We start from the raw sequence: 24,825 nt of genomic DNA on the forward strand, positions 1-24,825 counted from the left end.
GGTCGTGCACAAACTTTTGTGTGGCATTCACGTTTTAAAAATGGCCGAACCTCTGTCGATGATGACGAGCGTTCTGGACGACCATCTTTGAGCACAACGCCCGAAAATGTTACGAAGATTCGACAGGCCATTCACGAAGATCGACGTCGTACCATCAACGACTTGTGCGACATTGTTGGGATAGGCTATGGGACCTGTCAGCTGATTCTAAAGGAAGAACTCCACATGCGACGCATCATGACAACGCGCTAGCGCACACCGCCCTCAAAGTTCGGCAGTTTTTGGCCTCAAACACCATGGCCGTCATCCCGCACCCTCCTTATTCGCCGTGTGACTTCTTCCTCTTCCCAAAGATGAAAATTCAGCTAAAGGGAAGGAGATTTGAGACGATAGAAGAGATTCAGGCAGAATCGCAGATGGTGCTTGACAGGCTGACAAAGAAAGATTTCCAGGGATGCTTCCAGGCTTGGCAGCGGCGCTGGGATCGTTGTGTTCACTCCCAGGGGAACTACTTCGAGGGTGATGAATGAATTTAATACCTGAGATAAGTGTACGGGTTTTTATAGGCGCAGTCTTGAAACTTTCCGATCGCACCTCGTAACAGTCTTATTTGTCATGAGGTCATAAGTTCTGTCCAGGTTCCTTCTTTAGAACCTGCTACAGAAACAATCTTATTGGGCCCATATCATATTCTTACATTTATTGCAATGAATGTTTTTTATGTATAAGACAACATCAAATAGTGACTGCCTTTACAAGTTTCAGTATCAAAAAGCAGAAATGTGTTGCTTGCATTGTATCGGTTGACTTTGTAATAAACTACAAAAATGAGCGATCTATAATTTGTTTGGTGCAGGTAGACCAGGTTAATCATTTCCATAATAGGATGATTGCATATAACTATAACATGTTCATTTGAATTAAATTTATCTGTATGTTGAAATTTTATACCATGAAGACATGGGAAGGATGGGTGAATAGGTTGAAGCTTCATGCATTCTTGATCTTGGTTGTGAATGGTAGCTTTATGCTCTGGCCCCCTGAACACATTAGTTGTAGACTGATGGGCCTCTAGAGGTGGTATGTAGTGTTGACATGCACCCTCAGTTTCTTGTAGGAATCAAACCCAGGTCATCCAGTCCATTGCCATCCATTTTACATAAGTGTCCTGCAATATAAGAATTGATGTTTGTCCAGTATATCAGCCTGATGTATGTAGCCAACCCAGAAAGTAACTAACTCGGAAGCAGACACACAGAAAAACTTAGGTTCTCTCAGCTGGTTATAAATCCTGCCCTTTATGGAACGCTGAAATTAATTACGCGTTCACAACAGCCCGCCACAATCCTATCGGGCACTAGTTCAATCCAGGCCGCATCCTATTTAAATTAACTTGTGCACCTAGGTCTCTCACGTTTGTAACCTTAAACCAAATCTTTCAAAAGGAAAGTTGTACCTTCTCTGAAACTATGTTATTCACATATACATTGATTCGTCTGTCTTCACTCCTTTCGCAATGAATTAAGTTGCCTACCTGTTAACTTGTATCTAATGCAGTATGTCCATGTTTGTCATAGCTTGAACGAACGCTGGTCTGTTATTAGTACCTACAACGGCTAACAGGGAGCAGATGCGTTTATTGATATCGCTTCGCTCTACTCAGTTTTGTACACGTGAGAGTGATAGGTTACTGGTTGTCATGACTGAGGCATTCCAACATCCGCAGTTGAAAAAACGTCGTCAAATAAACGTGAGGATCGGTAAGTGTCAGTATTGAACAGGCTTGTAATTCGTCGTCAAAACTGTGAGCTACTACACATCTTTGATCATTGTAAAATACTAATACGCTTTTTTGTTTTTGTTTTTTCTCAAAGGGAATGCATGTAAATGGGTACCGTGCCCGTCTCTCCTACCGCATGCTTATCTTCAATTGTTCGGGTTGTTGAGAGAGTTTAATTTAATCAAGGTTAAAATGAAAATGAGTAGTTAGAACTTGTATTTAAAAATTGTGTTTGTTATGGTGAATATTTAAGGTAGTACAAGAAATAATGTGTAGTTAGGTGCGGTAATGTTAGTGGTCATCTTTGAAACTATAAGACGCAGTTTGTATTTGCATTGAATGGAGATGAACCAACGTGGGACATAATGAAGTCGCAAAGAATACGTCTGGAAAGTAGGACTACTTTCTACGTTCCTGGATCTTTTCTTGGCTAGCTGAGCAACTGTCAGCTTCTCAAGAAGAGCCCTACTGCATAGAGTTAGTTAGCTGGTTAGTTAGTGTCGAATATAAAGGTGACTGTTAAACTAAGATCCGCTTAAAGGAGAAACCATTACATTTGTTCCTGTTCCCAATTTTACCGAGGTCATTCCTCGTCCCTCCATGCTGTTGGCGGTGAAAGGTCAAGTTTGCTTTTTGATATTTTGGAAGCTGTCATTGTGATCAATTTACTTTCTCATTCTATTTTCGTTTGTGTTCGGCTAATACATTTCCAGCTTTCTCTCTCTTTTTTTCACCCAATATTTCAAATATTACGAAGCTACCCTTGTCTCTCTTTTTGAGATAATCACCGCCGTAACTCAGAATTTGTCGGTCATTTTCTTTCACATTATTGGCATGACCTTTGTTGTATGACGTTTTGATGTTCTGTGTCGTGCAGTTTGTAGACTACTCTTCAGACATTATTAGGTTCTTCTAGTCGAGGAAGACGAGGTGTGGGAGATGAGGAATGCAAAGTGTTTGTCGGAAAGATACTTGGTAGACATAGGCGTATGCGGGATGATATTAAAATTAATCTTAAAGGAACAGGACATGAGTCGACTGAATTTATGTAGCTCAGGTTAGGGTCCGGTGGCGGGTTATTGTGCATACGATTATAAATCTTAGGATTTTATGTGGCGCACAATTTATTAACCAAGGAATTGGTCTGTGTACTGTGCTACTGCAGTTGAAACAATCTGATAATCACTCGCTAATAACTTCTAGTAAATTGTAAGCTGAGACCTGATCCACATGGTTCTGTAACTTGTAACCAGAATCTGCAGCGGCCGTCACATTTCCGTTCGTGATTTTCATTTGGAATTTTCCAGTAGGACAGATTTCAAAATTAATTTCATTCAAAAGTACAAAATGATATCAACAATGGTTAATAGGAAGTACGAACATTTTCCACTTCGACTGTCCCTGGCTTCATTTTCCCTCGGTGACCTCGCTCATTGTGTTGAGCCACTGCGTGAGTAGGCCAAAAGCCACAGTGCACCGTTCTGCAGCAACTAATTGTCATTATATGCTGCATTAGACCATGATTACCCATGTTTTCATTAACATTTTAGTCAAGTCTTCAACTTGCATGATAATTTTAAAGTTCCCAGAGTTCCATCCAGAGATTCAGGAGTAAAGCTTATTTTTCCGTGTATTCCTGACTGAACAGAGTTCTTGAGAAGCTGATGATAGCTGTTGGGCTCGTAAAGAAATCTCGCAATTTTATGTAACCCCATGGTTTATTACCGTGTTCACAGGATTCTATATTGAGTCAGTTCAATCCATTCCACGCCATCATCTCCTGTTTCTCTTAAGATTCTTTTTAATATTATCCTCCCAGTTTCGCATTAATATAATAATTGACGCATTTTAACATTCCCGATAACAATTTTGTATAGCGAAATTTTTATCTCCTACATGTGTGGTTCTTACGAGCATGAACGAGGTGTTTCGTAAGCAAAATTCAGCGGTCATTTCTCATCCATGTATTTCCTGATTCTCTGCTAGATGGCTTTAGCAGACAAATCAGGATTGAGTAGAAATTGTGCAGAGGCAGTGGGCTGGTCACTCACTACTCATAAATGCCGAAATGAGGCGACCAATAGCCTCACAGGGTTGTAGAGCCACAGATAGAAGAAGAAGAAGAAAAGAAATGTGTGGTTCATATCCTGCATATCTCATACTCTTTAATTTGGTTACCGTAATATTTGGTGAAGGGTACAAATTATGAAGGTCATCATTAGGCAACTTTCCCCATAATCTTGTTACTTCCTGTCTGTTCCTTGGCCTCATTTACTTTCCGCCTGGAGCGTATGTGTACGTTATTTTGTTCTTTCGTTATGTCTACTAAATCGCATCTCCTATTTCACTGATAGGCCTAACGGATTTATTTAATCGTCTGCTTCATATTTTATTACGTAATCGATTAACGTAAGTTACTTTCAATATCGATGCAGTTCGTATCATCACGTCTCGTTTCCGTATTTCCATGCATTAGTTTCTATTTCCTATGAGCTGCTGTTTCTCTGCGAGGCCGAAATATTAGCTGTTTCTTAACATTTTTCTTAAGTCAAGGGTCTGATGAATACAATGAAATTTACATGATGGAATTGGACACACTAAAAAAGTAAAGCTGTTCGAATGTGTCATTACTCAGATATTCGTAATACGGTCATGTATAAATTTCTGTTGTCTGATATATGGTAGGCTTATAAAGTATAAAGTTTATAATAACAAAAATAATTAAAATTAAAATAGAAATTTTTAAGGTAACACAAGTTTTTGATTCTGCAAAAAAGTTTACTATTTTCATTTACTGCAACCATGCGTCAAAAGTCATATAGCCCCCATTTCAAAATCGGTTTAATGTGTCTTGGCATTCTTAAAACATAAACCATAGTTCGGAATATCGTGTCTGAACTAGTTATTAATAATGTTGCTTTAATATTTTTTGGTGCATCTATAAAGTAGGCCTGTGTTTAGTTGGTGCAAACAATTTTGAACTGCAGATAATTTTATCGAGGTTCTCCGACCTGCAATCAACTTCAAATATCCTCACCAGGTCTTCGGAGAAAAGTAACTGTCCGTAGGTCTGTTCATTATTACATAAGAAAATACAGGCTAATGGTAACAATACCGTGCGTCTTTCTGACCGTGTTTGTTATCCCAGAGCAATTTTTGCGTTAGCATTAAAAATCCAACAAAAAATTATTGTTTAACTTTTCCAGATAATTAATTAAAACGGTGAATTTATTTAATCAGAACTCCATTTATTGACATGTGCAAGGAATGGCAGCTGCTGAGTGCAGAACGAAAGAAGATAGAATCCAATTGCAGTTCCTCGGAAGTGAGCAGTGGCTATGACAATGGTATGATGACCTTGTGCATGAGTCATCTGCATTTAGATTACCTGCCACCTCAACTTTTACCAGAATAAATTAAAACACGCATTTGACAGAAGTTATTATTATAAATGTTCTTCCCGGATAAAAGAAAATTGATCATAGGCCGGCAGTTGAGTACTGCGTGGACCAGAGGTGAACAAATTGAAAATAATACCGCTGTGATATTGACACCATTAATACAGACGCGAATTTCTCATACGTGTTATGTAACTATGTAACTACTGCAATCAAAGTGCAGAAATATAAATCGAGATTTGTGGCGGATATGCAAGTTTTTGAATCCCATTTCAATTTTTATTTATGCTAGCTATGCTTAAAACGGGTATGAGAAAGTCGATTTGGGTCCACTACAGATTTTTAAAATACCGATTGAGTGTTAACATTTCGAATGAAAGTAAACTCATTTTATTCACTTCCAGTAGATGTTACTGGATTGATTTTACTTTATATTTATCATAAAAGTATTCTTCAAAAAATACGTAAGCCTGTTCTTTTATCAGGAACTAAATGGAATGTTTCCCCTTTTCTACGATAATGAAAGCAATCAACTTCTTACAGAAACATTCTTCTTGTGACACTAATAGTTGCTCAGCTGGCCAATATTTAGTGAGAATTGAGGTTCTCGGTGACCAGTGCGAAGATTGCTGTCGTCTTGGTTGTTGCGCCACCGCACAGTCTGGTAGAAGACTACCGAAGTTTCAGAGGTGATTGCTGCCTCCATTATCAGTTTTTACAGCATAAAAATGCTTAAGAAACACATGAGATTTTTACAGTCATCACTGCCCATTGCGTGCTGAAGAATTAGTACCGACGTTTTGGAAGAACTGTAGCCTCTTGTAAGATCTAGCCACCCTCCTTCCTTTTCTCTTCTTTTAAGCGCGTTCGCACCGAAGTTGCAAAAATGCGCGTATTAGCTTTGCTATGTCTGTCCGTCAGCGTTGGAGACCTGTTAACTTTTTGCTCGTTCCTCGTTCCAGCTTTGCTCTGCTCTGTGAAGCCGAAGCTCGTCTTGGTTGTTAAACATTCACTTCATACCTCAAACATGACGTAATACTTTTTTTACAAAATCAGATTATTAATGCTGTTTAAGGAAATAATCGCTTTTTATTCTGAGACTCATATGAAACCTGTAATTGTAACTCTCTGTAGGGTAAACTGCAGAATTATTGATTAGTAAAGCAGGCGGCACTTGTAGTTATTACCGGGTTTTAAACGATTAAACTCGGACAACAAGACGGACACTTTGCACCTGCTCATCTTGAACGTAAGTCGCTTGTAGCCTGTTTATTGGAGCGAAAAATCTTTCAAACAAGAGTTGTGGTCGAAAATGAAGCACACAGTCTATGTTCAGTGCGCTGCTTCCTAATGTCTTAAGGTTTTTCGAGGTAATTATTTTTGTGTCGTTTAATTAGTCGAAAACTGTTGTTGAAAATCCTTGTTAATTCGCCCCATCTCCTGAAGTTAGGGCTGACGAATTGAAATTTGTTTTTAATAATAGAGCGAGCACTCTGGAATTGTTAGGCTGTGCATACATTTCCTGACTTGTTTCCTTTCTCCTCTTTTTTCGCCTTTCATTCTTTCTGTCTTTTATGTTTCTTTCGTCCCATTTGCGTTTGTATTTGTTTCTTTCCTTCCTGTTTTTCTTATATTCATTCGTGTACAGAGAAACTCAATTAATTTCTTGGAGTTCTCAAGCGAACTTCGAACCGTTCGAAGATGCCTAAGTTGACGGACCAAGTTTTTAGAAGTTTGTGTTGTGTGTTTTCGTTTCTGCGTCCCAGCTGTTTGAAAGAAGAATGCGTCTCTCTGACATTGGAATAGTCGCATTGTTTGTAGTTCGAAAGGCTCTCTCGATCTCAAGGACCCTGAAGTTCGCAGTTCATTGACCGATAATTCAGGCGTACGATAACATTCCCTGTTCTTAATAAAGAAAGCACATCACTGTAGTAAGGAAAAAACATAGACAAGTCGTATTCCCACATACATTTAAACACACACACCACACGAACGATAACATTTGCTTCGCAATTTTGGTAAAAAGAAAATCAGTCGCACGCAGGTCAGGTGAATGCCCTCCATGTAGCATCTGCCCAAATTATTCTGTGATTCTTATTCCAAACAGGTAACTATAGTTTAACAAGCCTCGCACTCTTCGAAAGCAGTATTCTCCGGTTCAAATCCTGCTTTGGACATGCGTATTTGTGTTGTCCTGTGCGAGTAGAACCCAAGGTGTGATATCTCCTTTCCTAAATTTTCTATCTTTACATCTAGAAGACATCTATCTATAACCGGCGAAGCCAAGACACGGATTAGGATGTCTACAAGAAGCATTTCACGTCCAGTTGTAGCTGTAACAGTCGGTCAGTAACCAGTCATGAATGGTTGGTAGCTAAGGATTTGGAAGAAGGCGACCGTAACCTATTTCGTAGCGTTTGCCTGGAGGGACTCAGGAGAAACTGTAACCCTAGTCATAACATGTTCACGGCCGAGATTCAAACAGGGTAAACCGATTCTCAGATGTCACTGCTCGATTTGTGCTCTGTTTTAACTGTGCGTTAATACAGTACTGAACCTTCCTCTTAATATAGGGACTTAAACGGAACTTCGTAATTTTGATACGCCGCCGACCACGCACTTCTGATTTCGATTTGTTATTGAACATGTTGGTATGCGCTGGGTTTATTGAACTGAACTGTCAATTTCCAGTCCTACAGACAAGTTACGCGTGTGCAGGAAAAACGTCAGATCAGCAAATTCCTCTATCTCTTGCACGTTTAGGCAAGTAAAGAAAACCTGTTTCACTACACGCCGTGGAAGCGCATTGATGATGGAGGCAGCAAGGACCTCTGAAACGTCGGTAAACTTCTAATAGACTACACGGCGCAACAACCCAGAAGACGGCCATCTTAGTTACCAGGGTGATCATATCATAAAGGATTGAACGACGTGGGTACATAGCACGCATGAGGGCAATGAGAAAAGCGAAGAAAATTTCGATTCGAAAGTCTGCAGGGGCATCTTAAAAGACCTAAGTGTAGATTAGGTAATTGAACGAAAATGGATTTTTGGAAATAGACTGAAAGAGGGCGTTGACTGGATTTATCTGCTCAGGATAGGGGCCGATGGAGGATTCTTCACTAAAATGATAATGAAGGTAGGAAATTTTTTGACTGATCGACCATCATCTTTTCAAGGAGTGTCCTGTTCCATGGAATTGGTTAATTATCACTTATCCAAATAGCTGATTGGACCGAAATGACGTTTTCGCGCCACCAATGATACACATTCTGCATAAGTCAGTTCAATCTTAAGAAGGACTCTGATCTGTGGAGTTAGTTTAGTTTGGTCACTTATTGATGTATTAGGCGTACGTAATGCATCGATCAAACACTCAATTTGCAGCAAATTCACTTACAAATTGAGGCAGCCACTTTTTAAGCGGCGCCACTGAACCAGAATTATCACGACACACGACTAAGATAAGTGACGTCACAGAAGTAAAACGTCATCATGTGTTCCAGGGTCATCAGACGCTAAGCACAAATGACATCTGCTTCCTCTGCGTTGTTTTTCGCTGATATAGGAGTTTCCAGTTAGGTCCTCGATACGGCCTGACTTAACTTCGCCTGCTATTCGACCTGACTGGCCTACAGCATGATACAACATGAAATACAGAGCACGCTATTGATTTTTTGAGGCTACATTTACTTAATAGACGTGATGTTTTTGACGCCTCTGTTCTTGTCTTGAATGATCGGCTGCTACTTTTTCGAAACGGATTTTGTTGTATTTTTGTTTTTATTTTACTGGCAACGCTTGGATCAAACCCAAAACGTGTTCAGCCCTCAACTAAACTGGAGTGCTCTAGTGATTAGTATTTAAGTTGCTTTCTTATAAAGTCGCCACTGGTGCAACAGTACTTTTTACAGATGTAGTAAAATATATTGTCGACACACTCCAACTGTTGTTAACATCGATCAGCAGAAAGCCACTCTTTCCACGAAGACACACGCACTTTGCGCGCGGAAGTGTCTGGGTGTGCAATCCACAAGTTACCTTGGGAATTCCGCGAGGGTGGGCCCTTTGCGGTTACGTCATCACCCATTCCGCACAAAGCCATTGACCCCCAGATAACTTCGACCTAGCTGGCTCCATTTTCGGAGGTCAAAGGTCACATTCTTTCGAACGCCAGAATCTTTACGCCATGTGTATATTTCCTAACTTGTTGTAGTTTTATGTTATTTTTAAGCATTTTGTTGGCCGTGCAGACGTTAAATTTCTTAATGTTTCGTGCCCATGTAAGTGCGTATGTGTGTGAAGCCCACATACTAGACAGTTGTAACACCAGGGTTCAAAGCAGCCGGAACGCCAAGCTGGCCACTCGCCTAGGTTGATTGCCCGAAACAATTTTGTAGCATTCGTTCGCCATGAAAATTTTAAATCTTAACATAGAAACCGATAATTATTTGCAACCAGAAGCTTAACATGATAATTTCAAATGTATTTTGTTAATATCCCCGAGAAACATTTTAGCGTAGAACTATAAAGCATGATCATTCTAGAAACAGCATACATCTTGAGAAGACATAACGTTTTAATTAATTTAGTATTTTACAGAATTCAAGCCTACTACGTGACGACTAGGGACGTAGTTTGACCCTGGCTGGAGGATATGATACCAGTAAGATGGCTTAAAAATATAATAATAATGTACAATCAAACCTCTCTAAGTTGGACACTTGGGGTTCCACGAAAATGTGTCCAACTTACAGAGTTGTCCAAGATAGAAGGAAATAGAAAAATCAGATTGTGGTCTAATGACAATATAATCTATTTACTTACATACACTAATTACTGTAGGCTTACTTGAATTAAGAATTAATGACAATAGTATTAATAATAATATTTGAGGCGCACTCCCATGCATTGCACATTACACCCCAGCCTCAACAATATTTTCTAAAGTTAATTCCACCAATTTTCGCTTCCCCATCGCAAAAAGAAAAATTTCATTTCTGTTAACACAGTCTGAACTGAAATGCAAGTACAGTACTGATGGAGTTAAAGCTGTGTCTTCTGCAATACTGTAGTCCAGCTAAGGGTTCAGCAAAAGAATAGTTTAACACTTGCAATGCATTCCAATGATGGGTTCAATGTCCAGAGAGGAGGCATTCTTCAGTCAGAAATTCAAAATAACAAAATATGTAACTGAAAAACTTTCCCTGAAAAGCATTGAAACTAAGTGCATGAACCTGTCCAACTTAGAACAAAAGGGGTGTCCAAGATATAGGGTATTGTCGACATGTCAAATTATAGGATATTCTCAGGCTCCAATTAAAAGTGTCCAATATAAAGGGCTGTCCAATTTGAGGGGTTTTACTGTAGTTGAAAGCCATAATATTATACAGAAGGTCTTTTTTAAAGTTATGCAATTAATATCAGTTTTTCAGGCTGCGAAGTTTTAATTGAGTATAGTACAAAGTATGGCTTTATAAAGCTTTCTTTTGCACATGTCATATGTTCCTGGCAGAGGGCACCACTAGAAGTTCATTTAACCCCTTATTCAAAAACTAGCACCAGTGCACATATCTTATGGCTTTCCACCACAGAATTAAAAAAGAATACAAGTCACTACCACTACCACTACTATTATTACTACTGCTGCTACTTGCGTGTATTAGTGCTACATCGTGTAACACTGCCGTCCGAAAATGGGGTAGCTGGGCCGTGCCGAGCCGGTCGCATCATCATCCCAGTGCGGGGAGGGGAATGTCCCTTGTTATTTCCTGGCATGCGCACAAGCGCTGTCTCCCATCCACTTAGTATATGCCACACCGGCCACTCGGCTCAGATGAGTTTGAACTTTGCCGCCATTCTGAATTTACATGTCGCGGAAGGATACGTCTGAAATTTGTGTGTATAGAAACAACACGTATGATTTACGGGAATAAAATTGTTTGAACGATCTGTACGTTTGAGGGGTCTGGCTGACTGTTCCTTCCATCCGATTTGCACTGTCTTACAATCATTCCTTCGGTGTAACGCTCATTATTTGCGTTTGTTTCGTAGTAGCACTATTTTTACACCGGGAGGGGGGAGGGTTGGCATAGTAAAAGACTCACCGTAACTCCCCCCCTTCTTCAACTCCAGCGCATTCGAGAAATAGTCTATAGTAGACGAGAGAGGTCAACGACTCCTCGGAACGAAACCAAACGCAAACGATTGCACATGGTGGAACCCTGCATTCACGAATTCGACGGCTGACGTGATCAAGGACGTATTTTTACAGTTCAGAGTTTTAGTAACCTGGGCATGTCCAGTGATGCAAATTTCAGTCATCATTCATTTTCAGAACTCTTCTTATTGTGATGTGTCGATTTCAGAACGGACTCAGCTGTTTCAAAATGTTACGTTGAAAATGTTTATTAGCAGGAAATGAGTATTATTGTCTTTATGGACTGTGTCAGCGTGCTAAATTTGTTCTGTTATACGAACCGATTAATATAAAAGGATTATACCGTTTAGTATAAAGGAACCCTTTCTGTTCCACTGTCACTTTTCCCATAACGGTTGTGCTACTTTTGGGTTTCGCGTGGATGATCTCTGTGACGGACAAGGAGCGTAGAAAGTGCAAAAAGTGAAACCTTTTTTATGCTTGTACACGGTGAAACAGTGAATATACAATTTTTCATTCAAGTGAACGTGAAATTAAACTGTGCTGTCACATGGTTCGGTGACTGCTGGCGGGACTGTTGAGGGGTGTGTGGATATTATGGGCCCTGAACCAGGAATTATTTTCTTGCAGTGCAATTGTCATTGACAGGATTTAAAAATGTGAGTAAAACATAATATTGCCATTTGTGCTGACAAATATGTATCGCAATGAATAGACCAATTTATTTCGTTTTTATATTAAAATATTAGTAGTGAATATAGATTTAAGAGTTCTATTAGAATCAAGACTTGTCCAGTGTGACTGTGTTTAAGTTCAATTTTATTCCTTCTCTTGCATTTACCGAGTTTTCTTACTGTAACATAGTTTCCTTTCTGTTGTTCCAAGAAGAATAAAATTCGTTCGGACAGTTAACGGAGTTACATTGCAAGGAAGTACCTTTTGTTCGTTATTGTATGCAAAATAAAGCCAGGTGTTGAAGGGAAAGATGTTCAAAGAATAGCGAAAATAGGTTAGGAAGGCATTGCGTTGTTCCGTTCTTAGCAAGCCTCCTATTGGCTCTACGCTCTGTACAGTTATGTGGGTTAATGACAATGAGGTAGGGAGCCCAAGGAGGGGAATATAAGGGTCCCGTTAGGTGGGCAGAGGGACCACCAGCCATGTCACTTTTTTCTCTCCTGGTAGATGGATTCCATTATAAGGCCATATACTCCTGTCTCCTATTTCCGTGTCGTTCAAATTGAGGAAAAAGAATTGTAAGCTATGATCTATACTATGCTGTACTGTGTGAATCATCTCTCGTTTCTAAACTTGGATAACTTCTAATATGTCTACCTCGTGCCTCTGTATGGTAGGCGTGGAGCATGAAATGCCAGTTATGAACGCATTTCTATGTTTTAATTCAAGTTTACTGCAACTAAGTTTAGGTACTATCCGTTTTTGCCCCAGTTGTTTTAAAAATAATTCCATCGCTTTGGTTAGTTTCCGCAACAACCTATGTAAAGGCGTAAATTGCCAGCGGAATAATTTTGACCTACAGAGAGTGCGAGGTTCGCTTTCAGATTCCAGGAACATAACTAGTGGTGACGTTCTAAAATGAGGTATCGGGTCTACTCCAGGAACGGAGGGTTCGTGTTAACCATGTCAGCGGTGTTCTGTTCTGTCAAAACGTTCACGATTCAGTGACACTCTATATACACTTACTGGGACACAACAAAATCGATTAGATAAAATGCATCGTTAGCCAGCTGCAGCCAGCCATGCTATGGTGTTCCACTGAACTATGAATGTGGTTTTTTTTTATAATGTAAGCCGAGGTAACACGGTTAACATGAACGTTCTGCGCCTGTCTGCTCAGATGTGACTTCCCACTTCCCATGATGTCTTACCTCTTATTTGTTGATTGATCTCTTCTTAATCATATAATCCACGGCGCGGTTAAATTTCGGTGGGCTCTGCATATAAAATATTTGTTTCTTCCTGTTTATGCCGACCTATCACCTTATACAAAATAAAATTATAGAAATTATTTTGTTTGTTTCCTTGATTATACATTTTATGTAAACTAGGTCAACGATTCGTTGCAAACAGCGGGCATTAAAAACAGCGTTGGTTTTCTGTTAATTAAATTCAGCTCCAGATAATGTCAGCCCTTGCCCTAAACTATTAACCATAAATGCAAAAGAAGATGATAACCTTTTACGATCTCAAACTTTAATGCAACTCAAAATAAAATACTTTAGGCTTGGGATTCATAATCTGCCTGTCGCCCTTGTGTTCTGGGCGGTCTACTTACTTAATTTTTGTAATATTATGTCAATATATGTGATGAAAAAATTGATAATAAGCCAAAATTTATGTTTTAAGCGAATAGCTAATAAAAATAGCAAATCAACATATTTGTTGACGAGAAGGATTTGAAGTCCTCGGGGCTGTAAGTACGAAGACGCCTGTCTTCTGGGTTGTAGCACCGTGTAGTCTTAGATGGAGACAGGAAGGACCTCTGAGACGTTGGCAAACTACTCCCATACTACACGGTGCTACAACCCAGAAGACTGCAGTCTGTGTTGAAGACAGTAAGTGAGTAATATGTGGACTTATTTGCCTATTATTGTAATTAATTGAAATGAAGTTTTATTAAAATGTCCTCACTTCAATTCGGTGGACCTCGATTTAGTAAGAAAGAGTGAGTGTGTCCATAATTCTGGAGAGGTTAGACAGCCATGAGATTTTTTAAAAGGAACTGCGTTTTAACTCTGGCATATTTAGGCAGATACGCCATTGTTTTTTCGAAACATATAAGTTTTATTAGAGAGTATGTCTGTAATTAATAAATTAATAAAGAAATGTTGACAAGACGTAATAATGCTCGTCATCTCAGAGCAGAATTTCTTAACAGTCTTGACGGACGGGTTAAAACGCACTTGAAAGTGTACGTTCTATAGACTGCGAAGTTGAAGGAAGACATTTTCTAGTGCGGTCGGAGTCATGTCTAATACGTATATTTTATGTTCTAATACCATTGAGGTGATTGTTGCCGCCACATACACACACCACAATCCATAGGCTGATGTTATTTTATTCATCATCACTATGTAATTAACATTGGTCATACATGTCGTTTAATCTTTACGGAGACGTGAACTGAAGCAGTTTAGGCCTATTATTGCCGCCGTAATACGTAAATATCGAATGTTAATTTAGGTTATGTTAGCTTTCGAATGAGCTGTCGTACACCCCCGTAGGCAATTGCACTCGCTTACAGTTTTTATTAGCATTAGCATACAGTATTCTATGTAACGATTATAGACTTTAGAAGTATATTTTCGTCGTTCAGATTCCCGTTTGAAGATTTCAGCGTAGGTGACCCGTGAGAATTATCACTGAAAGTAATCGGTGTGGTATTGAAACATCGTCAGTGTCTGTTATGTACAATCAAGTTTTGTAAATTTACTTCAGGTGATATCTGTTTTAGTATGCGATTGATCTTAAGTCGCACGGGTAAAGATTTTCACATCAACTACGCATTTGAATTACGAAACGTCGAGGGACAACAGCAGGCGTTGAGTATAAACTGCAAGTTGTATCATGTGGGTTAAATTGACAATGGTTTTAAGGATGTTGTTGTAAATAGTGTAGACTATTTTAAGCAAGAATTGGATGCAGCTGATGTAAATTCTATTGTAATATTCACTTGTGTGTAGGGATTGTGGTTTTTTTGATTTGTAACATTATTTGGTCTTGTAGGTGGTCACCAGCGTTTATCAGGACCACATGGCCCGAAACCACGGACCACCAAAATTCACGAAAATCTTCTTGCACTTATTAAATTCTCTGGTTTCATGTAGGCATAATTCTGAAACTGGATTTCCTCTCATGATATGCCGCGCTTTGTTGTCACCTTCAATCTGGTTGATGATTCTCTCTTTTGTGAAGTTTAATCTTACTGATGTAGGATTTTTTGTCTTGATAAGTTAGGCATTAATTAATTAAAAGAAGATGATGTAACACTTAACATAATTGTTTAGTTTTGTTGTTTGATGTAGACATATTTGTCTTGATAAGTTAAACACTTAATAAAGAGTTCAGTGTTATTTTTTTAATGCAGGCCTATTTGTTTTGATAATTTGGGCATTAATTAAAATAGAATAGGGCATGAACACTTAAGAGGGCCATCTGACTGAAATTTTCTAAATAATATTTATTTCAGTTATGATAATGTCGTCCACAGTCAATAGGATGAAGAACAAACATGTCCCATTAGAAAAGTTATAACTTGAACACAAAAACAGACTGTCTAGTTCCGTGGGACAATCATTCTTGAAAAGATTATAGTTGTTCAGCTTGTCAGACAGCCCCTGTCTTTTATAGAGCCCAATGTTCATTACCATGTTCATGACCAATGCACTTTTATCTTCAAACAGTTGTATTTAGTCCACACCCCATTTTGTTAAGAACCATGCAGTTATTATTATTGTCATTATTTCATTTGTCGTCCCTTCACGTTTTCAGACTCAACTATTGTGTTGATTTCTTATATACCGTGCTAATGTTCCGCCTATTGCATCTTCCACGATTTATTCGGCCTAAAAGTATTTCATATATGAAGCTCTTCATTATGTGCTCCTTATACAGCCTCCTAATTTTCTTTCTCTTAAGCGTATTTAAATAATCACACAATTTCTGTCAGGGGTACAGCCATTTCGGAATATAATGGAATACATTTTGTGTTCCTTTGACAATTTATACAGTGTTTATTTTTTGCTGTAATAATTATTAGAAGTGCATGAGGACTCAAAAGTGAAAATCTTTTGGTTTTTGTCTGACGTATCAAAGTATAGGCCTAAATGCATGGTTTATTTGGTCTTCACATTCGAATGAGAGAATATCCCTATTCTGTAAAGCGAGAAATTCCTGACGAAAATCTGAGAGACACTGCCGTGGTATTTATTGCTTTGTTGTTATTGTTATTACATTTCATCTTCGTCTAGCATAGTTCATTGCGAAAACATTGATATCTTAGACACGCAATGTTCTTGGTAGTTGCTACCATGTTCTACGTGAATGAACATCTCCTTTAGAAGTCCAGTGATTAAATCAGATTAGTTTTACGGAAGGCTTAGCAACGACACGGCTCTAAAGGCTGCATTTGTCCAATTTCTGTGATAAACCACGACTTCCTGATTTAGCCAACACAGTCCAATGGAACATGTCCACAATCACTGAATATGTTTGTAATGTATAGAAAAAGAGCCAAGATACATTTCATTTTGTGTTTCTACTGTTACACTCTGCCCAGCATTGAAAATATACCACAGCATGTGGGTTGTCATTTTAAGGGGCACCACCCATAAGAAGTTTGCAATTTCCATTTTCTGTTTAGTCACATTAGGCTGCAATTACATTTACGTTTCTTGTGTTAGAGGGTTTTTTAAAGCAATTCTCACACTTTGTCTTGTTTTGTTGATAACTTTGTAAGGTGAAAGGTAAAGTTGTCCCTGATTTTCATTAAGCACCTCGCCGCGAAGAGACGGGGAGAATGGAGTTACAGATTTGCCCTTTCTGGACCTCGGCAATAGATGAAAGTGAGTAATAAATAAGCTTCAAGCCACGTCCACTTTACCCTCGTGGACAGAACCTCCGTTCTCAGTGGAGATTTTCTTTAATAATTTTCTACTCAAACTTGTTTTATGAACGTGCAGTTGATAAACATTTGCATTAACGAATTTGAAAATCCGTTTTTGGGCTTACTGAATTTTTGTAGGCATGAAAACACTCGAAACCTTACAAGCCAGTCCTACATACTATCCTTGTCAGTTACTGAAAATTATTTTCATGTAAAATAGGAATAGGGATTGCTTAGAACACAGCGACTTTTGTGAGTTTTATCTCAAAAGTATGTTTCCTTTCATTAATAATTTATCTTAATTTATTATTTATATAGCTATATGTGTATTGTTTCAGGACCTATTATGTTTAATTGTTTTAAAATTAAGTGTCATGTAATTGCATTTCGTTTGTCGAACGAGTTTCAAAGAATGTACCGCTTTAATAAAATGAGGTTTTAGTGTCATGTAGGCTTCTCTATCACGTTTCTGTTCGCCAAACGTCCTTGTCATTTGAAGTCTCAAAACGTATGTGCTTTGTCAATACATTTCCAAATATTTACACGGGTGAGCAGTGTTAAGTTTTCTGTGTTAACGTGGATTGAAAACGTGATTGTGTAATGGTCGTTCATTTAACTTACGGCCAGTTTTGTTTCTGCAGTAGTATGTATTGTTGCCACGAGCGGTAGTAATCTGTTCTAAACCTTGGACCATATTCCAGTAATGAATAAGGCCTAGTCCATTCGTTCTCAACCAATGTGCCGCGAGCTTTTGCCAAGTAAACTAAAGTTCTTTGAACAGAAGAATTAAAATGTAAAATTAAGTATTCAAATTAAAAAATCAGATTTTTCTCGATATCACACGACTGTCGGTACTTGAAAATATCTTAATGATTACTTAAAGCGTAACAGTAAGTTTGTATGTGAAACTTGGAGGCAGAGATTAGTGACAGCGGTAATAATAGTTTCAGTTGAAGAAGAAGGTATTTCACCCCAACCCTTGCCGCAAATGAGTTCGTACGGACTCCGTTTGTTGACAGAGTCAGCCCCGGGCAGTAAATTTTTGCGTTTGTGTGTTCAATTTTCTGGGACTCTGAGGTCTTGCAAGAGTTGTGTAGAGTGTAGTGTCCTTTGTTGGAAACAGTTATATAACATTTGGAAGCAAATGAATATGCTTAAGATTCTTAAATTAATATTTGAATCAAACCTCAAGCTTTCTGTTTTATAATAATTTTATATTTTTATACAACATATTACAGTTCTTAAAATTAGGTGTACTTATTATAAACTTCAGTTTTTTGTTCTAATTATAGTGTGTCGCATAAAAGAACATTCCACTTGTCCTTCATAAGAGAAATCGCGTCTACCCACGTCGTCATAATTTCTCAGCCTGGTTATCGTCCCATAAGAAACAAGTGGACACTTGCCGAAAAAACCTCTGCCATAAACAGACACCAGGGTCGTCCTTGGCTATATGTAACTGATACCGGACTGGGGTACCAAAGTTTGACCTCCTGTAGGGCCGTGAAATCTGAGGTTTTGACGGAGGCGAGTATCAAGATGGTTGTCTTTTGGGTTGTAACGCCGTGGCGTACACCCCGATGAGCAAGAAGCATCTCTGAAACGTCCGTAAACTTCTAACATACTACACGGCGCAGCAACCCAGAGGACAGCCATCTTCCGGTAGGGTCCTTTGAATTATTCCCTAAATTGGCACGTCCAGATCTGAACTGGTGTCCAGCAGCCAGCGCAGGCAGCGTTGAACAAGAAGTGTGTAGGACGTACAGCAACCTTCCTTATTATAGTTTCAAGATACGGACAAGTTATTGATGTGGGTGAAGACTTACCGTCATTCCCCTGCACGCCTTAAATGTACAGTGCTGGTTGCCTAAGGATGTTCTTTTAAAAACATTAATCCATTCTGTAATCACAAATGGCTTCCTGTCAGCATTTACCTTTTTCCCGGAACAGAATCAAGAGTTTTGTAAGGTTTGAGAAATAGCGATGCAGCCGACATGAGAACAGAGTCATAAGGCTTACTAACGTAAGCGCCAGTTTTTTCCCTGGTTTTTCATAAACTTAAGTGTACTGAATTTTTTTTTTTTGTTAGGTTGCTTATGTATTGCCTTTGATCAAGCCTTTATAATATTTTACCGCGGTAAAACGTAGTGAAAACTTGTGAATTAAACAGTTGTCAAACAATGAAACAGCGGTGCACATACGTTGCTTTATGTTCTATACGATATAGGTGCTTTCGTATCCCTGAGGGGTGCCTATGAAATAGGCCCGTCTGTACACACGAAGCAACTGAAAAACTGGTAAACCGAATTTGATGAAAATTTATGTTGGAGAATTTTACGAGAAATTATCAAAGACTTTTCAGTTTTCATTTGTGTCGGGCACTTTTAGTAACCACATTGCAAAAGGACATAAATAATGTTTATTTCTGCCACGATGTATCCATCATTAGATGTAGGCCCACAGAGAAACGAGATCGTCAAGTAAGAACCAAAATTTTGCTGTGTAATCTCACAACTCGAGAACCGATCGCCAGTATCTGTAGTTTTTGGAATTATTCGAAACATTTTGAGAGTTCTGCAATAAAATAAAATTATTTTATTCCTTTGTTTTGTGTAATACTGGTACATGTTTGATATGTTTAAACTGATCCTTTGCATAAGTGTGCTAATTATTTTGTTATTTCATAGAAGTCCCTCCATTTTATGATTTTGCCTGCCTTTTAATTTCTAGTTAAGTACTGTTGTTTTTGAATGGCATAAATAGGCCTGCGGACCAAAGCTTCAGTTTTCATAATTTTAGTGGAAAGAAGATGTTCTATTTCCACCCAGTCTTTTGAATCACTCTGTTCTCTTCTCTTTACTAGTAACGTCGTAGAAATTAAATACCCTGCAGGTAGAATTATGTTTCTTAATGCAGTGCTACTTAGCAAGATATTTAACATGTTTAATTTACCTAACGCCGTTACTAGTATAACAGACTACGTATCGACGATGTTATGAATTGGGAGAAATGTGAAATCAGTCATGACCTAATTTAAGGTACTTTCTTGGCATGTCTGGAGGGATAGATCAGTACAATGAACCTCAGTCAGGATAACCTGTATACAGACCGAGTATGAACCAAAGACGTCCCGAATATGAAACAGGAGTGCTGTCCACTTACCTGCGACGTTAATTTTCTGACCGAGGCAACTATGGATGTCAGAATGGATAACATTGCAGTGTGCGATTAGGTCGAAAGAATCGTAATAGTATTTCTGAGTCTAACCACACCGAGAAAGTGTATAAGGGACATGGAAGTGAAGTTAAGAGATTCTGGAGCTCGGCATGTAACTGGTCAGATTCACGGAAGGCGCGTAGGTACGCGTTGGATAAGAAGCCGGACGTTGAACGTCTGGAGGCTGTGATGAAAAGAACAGTTTCTGCCCTTGATCACCACGTGTGTCACTTTATTGACTGAGATGAGAGATAAGTGCTGAGGGGAAATTCTGGATTACCAGAGGGGAAGGAACAGGAGAATGGAGACAGTTTCGTAATGAAGAGCTTTGTAATTTTTATTCTTTACCAGATATTATTAAGGTGATCAAATGAAGGGGGTGAATGAGCGGAGACTAATTAGAGTGATCAGACAAAGGAACAGAACATGTAGTAGGCATGCAACATGTTAACAGGAAAGGATGAAATGGAAATACCAGACCACTTGGAAGATATAAGAGTATATGGAAGGATAATATTAAAATTAATCTAAAAGAGATACAGGTGTTGAATAGTACCAACTCACTCAGTTTCTGGCCCATTCACGGTTACCCTTCGGGCTGGTGGAGATTATCAGCTGAGGCGTGTTTAAGCTGTGTGGGTGCGCGAATATACATGGTTCGACATTAATAAATCATCCCATTGACACCCATAAGTTGCATAATACTCAAGTGGGAGCGTTGTGGCGAACATCTCTTTACAGTTTGGTCGTAGGGTCTTCAGCCAGGAAGTTGGCTCTTTTATGTGCTATTATTCTTCTCGTCACTGACGTTTTCCCTCAACTTGCGGGGCCAGAGGCAGTACTGGTGTACAGACTTATCTCCGCGGTACGCAGTTCATCTGATACAGTATTAATGGGGAATTGCAAGATACGTGTGTAAAAGTGTTTTGGAAAGTAGCCCAGGGTTTTGCCTACTGGGTGACCAGGGCTGAGGGCCTTGCCCTCTCGAGGTGCTTGGGTGTTTACTCATGGTCCCCCTTCTCTGTGGCTGGTTTCCAAAGTGGCATCTTTTTTTTAAAATACCAAGTTTGTTGCCTGCGTAATATTTGTTGCTAATTCGCAGAGCACATTCCGAAAAGATTGGCTAGCAGCATCACAGTTCCAGTGAGATGGAAATTACAGCTTTTCTGAATGGATGAACCAGCTTTTGTTAGCTCTTGCACATGTATGTAACGTATGCATGTATATGTGTGTATGGGTGTACACCTCGGGAAAAAGCCTTTAATTCCAAGTGATCCCCACTAAGTGTACACAGGGGCTCCATGGGTAAATTTCGGTTTCTTGTTTTATGTTGGTCACTCTGAATCTAAAACTGCTTTTCTGTTTCGATCACAAGTCTGAAACTGAGCTCATTCGGAAGTGCGGTCCTTGGTTGAGATATTCTTTTTCGGTATCGTTAAGGTAATTGGAGAGGCCACCTCTCTATCATTGTTTGCAACATTTATCAAAATTTGAAAAGAAAAGTAGAAGAAATATTTCTTTCAATAACCCCGAATCCGCTACAGAAATAAGTTTTCACTGACATTTCTCGTTTAATTTACAATGAAAGAAATAGCTCCTGTTTTCTGTCTTGTGTCTGTGTTTGAGGTTCCGTCACCACTTTGTGATACTAGAAATGGACCGCGGACAAACAATTGTTGTTTGCAGCTCGTGTGGTGACATACGAACTTACGTGTTAGCGGATTCCTAACGTTTTAGCAGCACAGGGCTGTTTACTTTCAGCATTGCCTTTTTGAGAAATTGTTCTTGTCGATCAGATGGTCCAGAAATCCCCAATTTTTATGTAACCCTACTGTTCATCGTCACGATTACAAGAGCCCTTTACTGAGCCATACCCTGAGGCAGTTTATTCCAGTCCAGACCCTTAAGAGCTGTGTTTTTAATATCCATCTAACTGGCGTCCCCAAGCCATCTGTTTCTTCTGGGTTTCTTCTGGGGTGTTACCTCCCCTTGCGTGCTACGTGATCTGTCCATCTCACTTTCCTTGTTTTGATCGCCTTAATAATAACAGATGAGGAAATAACTAGAACAAGAAAGGAGCAACATTGGAAATTTGAAGATGTGGAAAAGTTGCGGGCTGAAAGAATGAAGTCTATTCAAAAAGAGTGGCTTTGAAAAGAGAAGGCGGTGGAATGAGGAGGAAACCGAAGTAAACACTAGGACAGTTGTGTAGAATGGAAAGTGGAAGATGTGTTTCAATTGCTTGGGGGAAGTGTGGGATCGTCTGATAATGGAGAATAGTGAAAGAGAATCCAGAATCAGGAAATGTATGTGATAAAGTAAACCGGAAACGCAAATTAGGTAAAACTGCGAGAGAGAACAAGAGACAACAAACAAGGAAGTGAGTGGAACGCCTTGGGAGCCATGTCGGTTTCAACAGCATCTCTTAATGCCGCACATTTCACCCCCCCACCCATTAAAGCAAGGGGAAGGGGATGTCGGAAGTTCATATTCCCTACAGTAGGAAGTGAGGGGGTACGCGACCCCTGCACTGCTGCTGCTATCACTGACCTACATTCCAGCCGTCCCGAGGTTGATGACCGCTCGCCAGCGGTGTGTTGCGGCAGCGCAGTTCTCGGAAATTGTAAAGAAAACAGCGAGATACGTATTCACCAAGAATTTATAATTCCAAGAGTGTCTCCAGATGTATTTTGCTTAATGATCCGGCTACAAGATGACGTAGTGTATATTCTAGTTCTGTTCACTGTTAAAGCCACCCAGAATTCTAGCAAAACATCTAAAGCCTCGGGTATTGGACGAAGCTTGGGGCCTGCTGCGTATAGTAGGTTTGCCTTCTGGTCGAAGGAATTGTAGAAACATTCTTTCCATATTGTACATTTTTTATACATGTTTTAATATTAGTAATTTCATATTATCATCATCACCTCGGCAAATACCGGCAACACCTTGGCTACACCCTCTGTTTTAATTAAGTCCTGCCTCTTCTGACTCTTATAAAAGCCGAAGGTTCATCACAAATAATGACTAAATAAAATATCGATTTAGTATTGTTAGGAATCTAATAAAAATATTTGTCTGTGTTAACTACGTATTCCAGCACGGAAATATCTGTAGTAACTACCGTTCAAAATGATTCGGCGGCATATATATCGGTAAGTATAGTGACCGGCTGCGGACTTCTCGGCTGGGGGTTTGATTCCCGTCAGCGGTTTGCCACCACGCCCAACTTTGGGACTAACCGAGCATCCTATCCTATGCATAAGCGGGTAGGGTTCTCTCTCTCCAAGGATAAAGCATCCGGAGTGCGAAACTGATCCCTCATCTCTGTTCAATACGGGACCGAATTTAGATTTATCTTACTGTCATTCAAAAATCACTAGACGTTTGAGCGTGTGGACTAGTTTTAAGCAGCTGCGGATAGAGTCAGGTGATTATTGTGGGCAGGGTAATGAACTTTCGGCTTCCATAAGCGGCAGTAAGTATATTTATTAACTGAGCAACAATAAGCTTCTCAATGGCTGTTCCACTGCAATTTATTGCGCCTGCCAGTAAAGAATAAGCGCATTTATTTGAAATGAATGTGGAAGATGAAATTGAAAGGATCAATAGAAGCAAAAGAAACACGAAGGACATTAACCTGTATAAATTGCAGTTATAAAGTGCTGCATTTATTCGTTACGCTTCCCTGTTTCTCTTCCTTCTGGCAACTGTTCTAATTTCGTAAGGGTAGGACTTGCTCCTTGCGTTAATCATCTAACTTCATTCATCAGTGTCCTTTTTGAAACGTTGATAGTCGTCCAACAGGGTAAAATACATTTTAATTCAGCCCACTTCTTTACACACACACTATTTTTAGATCCTTTTTAATCTTATCCTATATCTATCAAGTAGTCACATTCGTTGACGTTCGTTCATTCATTCATTCTTTGTTCTTGTCTCCTCACGCGTGCTACATTCGCTCAGAGAGATACTAATCCTCTGAAGCCGAAGCTTGTCTTAATAATCGATTAGGACCAATCAGTTAATGTCATTTGGGGAAATAATCGATGTTTACCGAGAATTATGCCAAAACAGACAGACACAGTTTATAGGCAGGGCGGAGAATTGCTGATTTTTAATTCAGGTGGTACATATATTTACCATTAGGTTTTAAAGAGTTAAGAAATGATATCGGTACTGATGTTGCAGCAGGGATTCACCAGTAACTTTACCAGAATCCGGTAGGTCTACTGTAGATTGGGAGTAGAAATTTCTTCATAATATCTTTTATGGAATCAGAGGGCTTGAAGAATAGTGCCGGATGCATTACTGATGGATATTATCGAGGGTGGTTCAGAAAGAAAGAGTTTAATTTCTTCGAATTTCCGTCAACCAATACAACCCGAAAAGAATATAAACGCACGAAGTCGTCGACTTACGAGCATCGATATTTGCGAGCGAAGACTTTGTCAGTCGTGGAAAGTATTTGCTGTGGTCGAGCGTCTGTAGGGAAAGGCCCCTGCCTCTCCGTCCTCCTTGATTAAATTTGTTTTTCCTCGTGAAATAACACTTGCAATTAGGAGGGAATACCATCATACAAGTAATGAGAAGAAATTATTTTTTTGTCAGTTTGATTTTCTGTTGTTTTTTTGCTGGCGTTACAACGATA

The 24,825-nt window shown here is 39.3% G+C and overlaps 1 protein-coding gene and 1 long non-coding RNA gene across 5 annotated transcripts in view; both read left to right on the plus strand.

Moving 5' to 3' along the window:
- Positions 1-1,617: 1,617 nt before the first annotated feature.
- Hr4 (nuclear hormone receptor 4) overlaps positions 1,618-24,825 on the plus strand; it is a 206,375-nt gene continuing 183,167 nt past the window's right edge. The window contains exon 1 of one of the 3 annotated variants that reach the window (XM_087340088.1): positions 1,618-1,760. In XM_087340088.1, the coding sequence (XP_087196214.1) occupies positions 1,631-1,760 (130 nt within the window). In that variant the 5' untranslated portion in view covers positions 1,618-1,630. Of the gene's footprint in view, positions 1,761-11,097; positions 11,998-24,825 lie in introns of those variants that run through there. The other 2 variants (XM_087340085.1, XM_087340086.1) reach the window with 2 other exon arrangements.
- LOC110831238 (uncharacterized) overlaps positions 13,822-24,825 on the plus strand; it is a 71,544-nt gene continuing 60,540 nt past the window's right edge. For both annotated transcript variants that reach the window (XR_002543515.2, XR_015532501.1), the window contains exon 1: positions 13,822-13,911. This is a non-coding gene — a long non-coding RNA (uncharacterized LOC110831238). The remainder of the gene's footprint in view (positions 13,912-24,825) is intronic.

This window comes from Zootermopsis nevadensis, unplaced genomic scaffold, assembly GCF_977971745.1.
Source record: "Zootermopsis nevadensis isolate Lab colony 2312 unplaced genomic scaffold, Znev_1.0 Znev_ptg000061l, whole genome shotgun sequence".
Taxonomy (NCBI): domain Eukaryota; kingdom Metazoa; phylum Arthropoda; class Insecta; order Blattodea; family Termopsidae; genus Zootermopsis; species Zootermopsis nevadensis.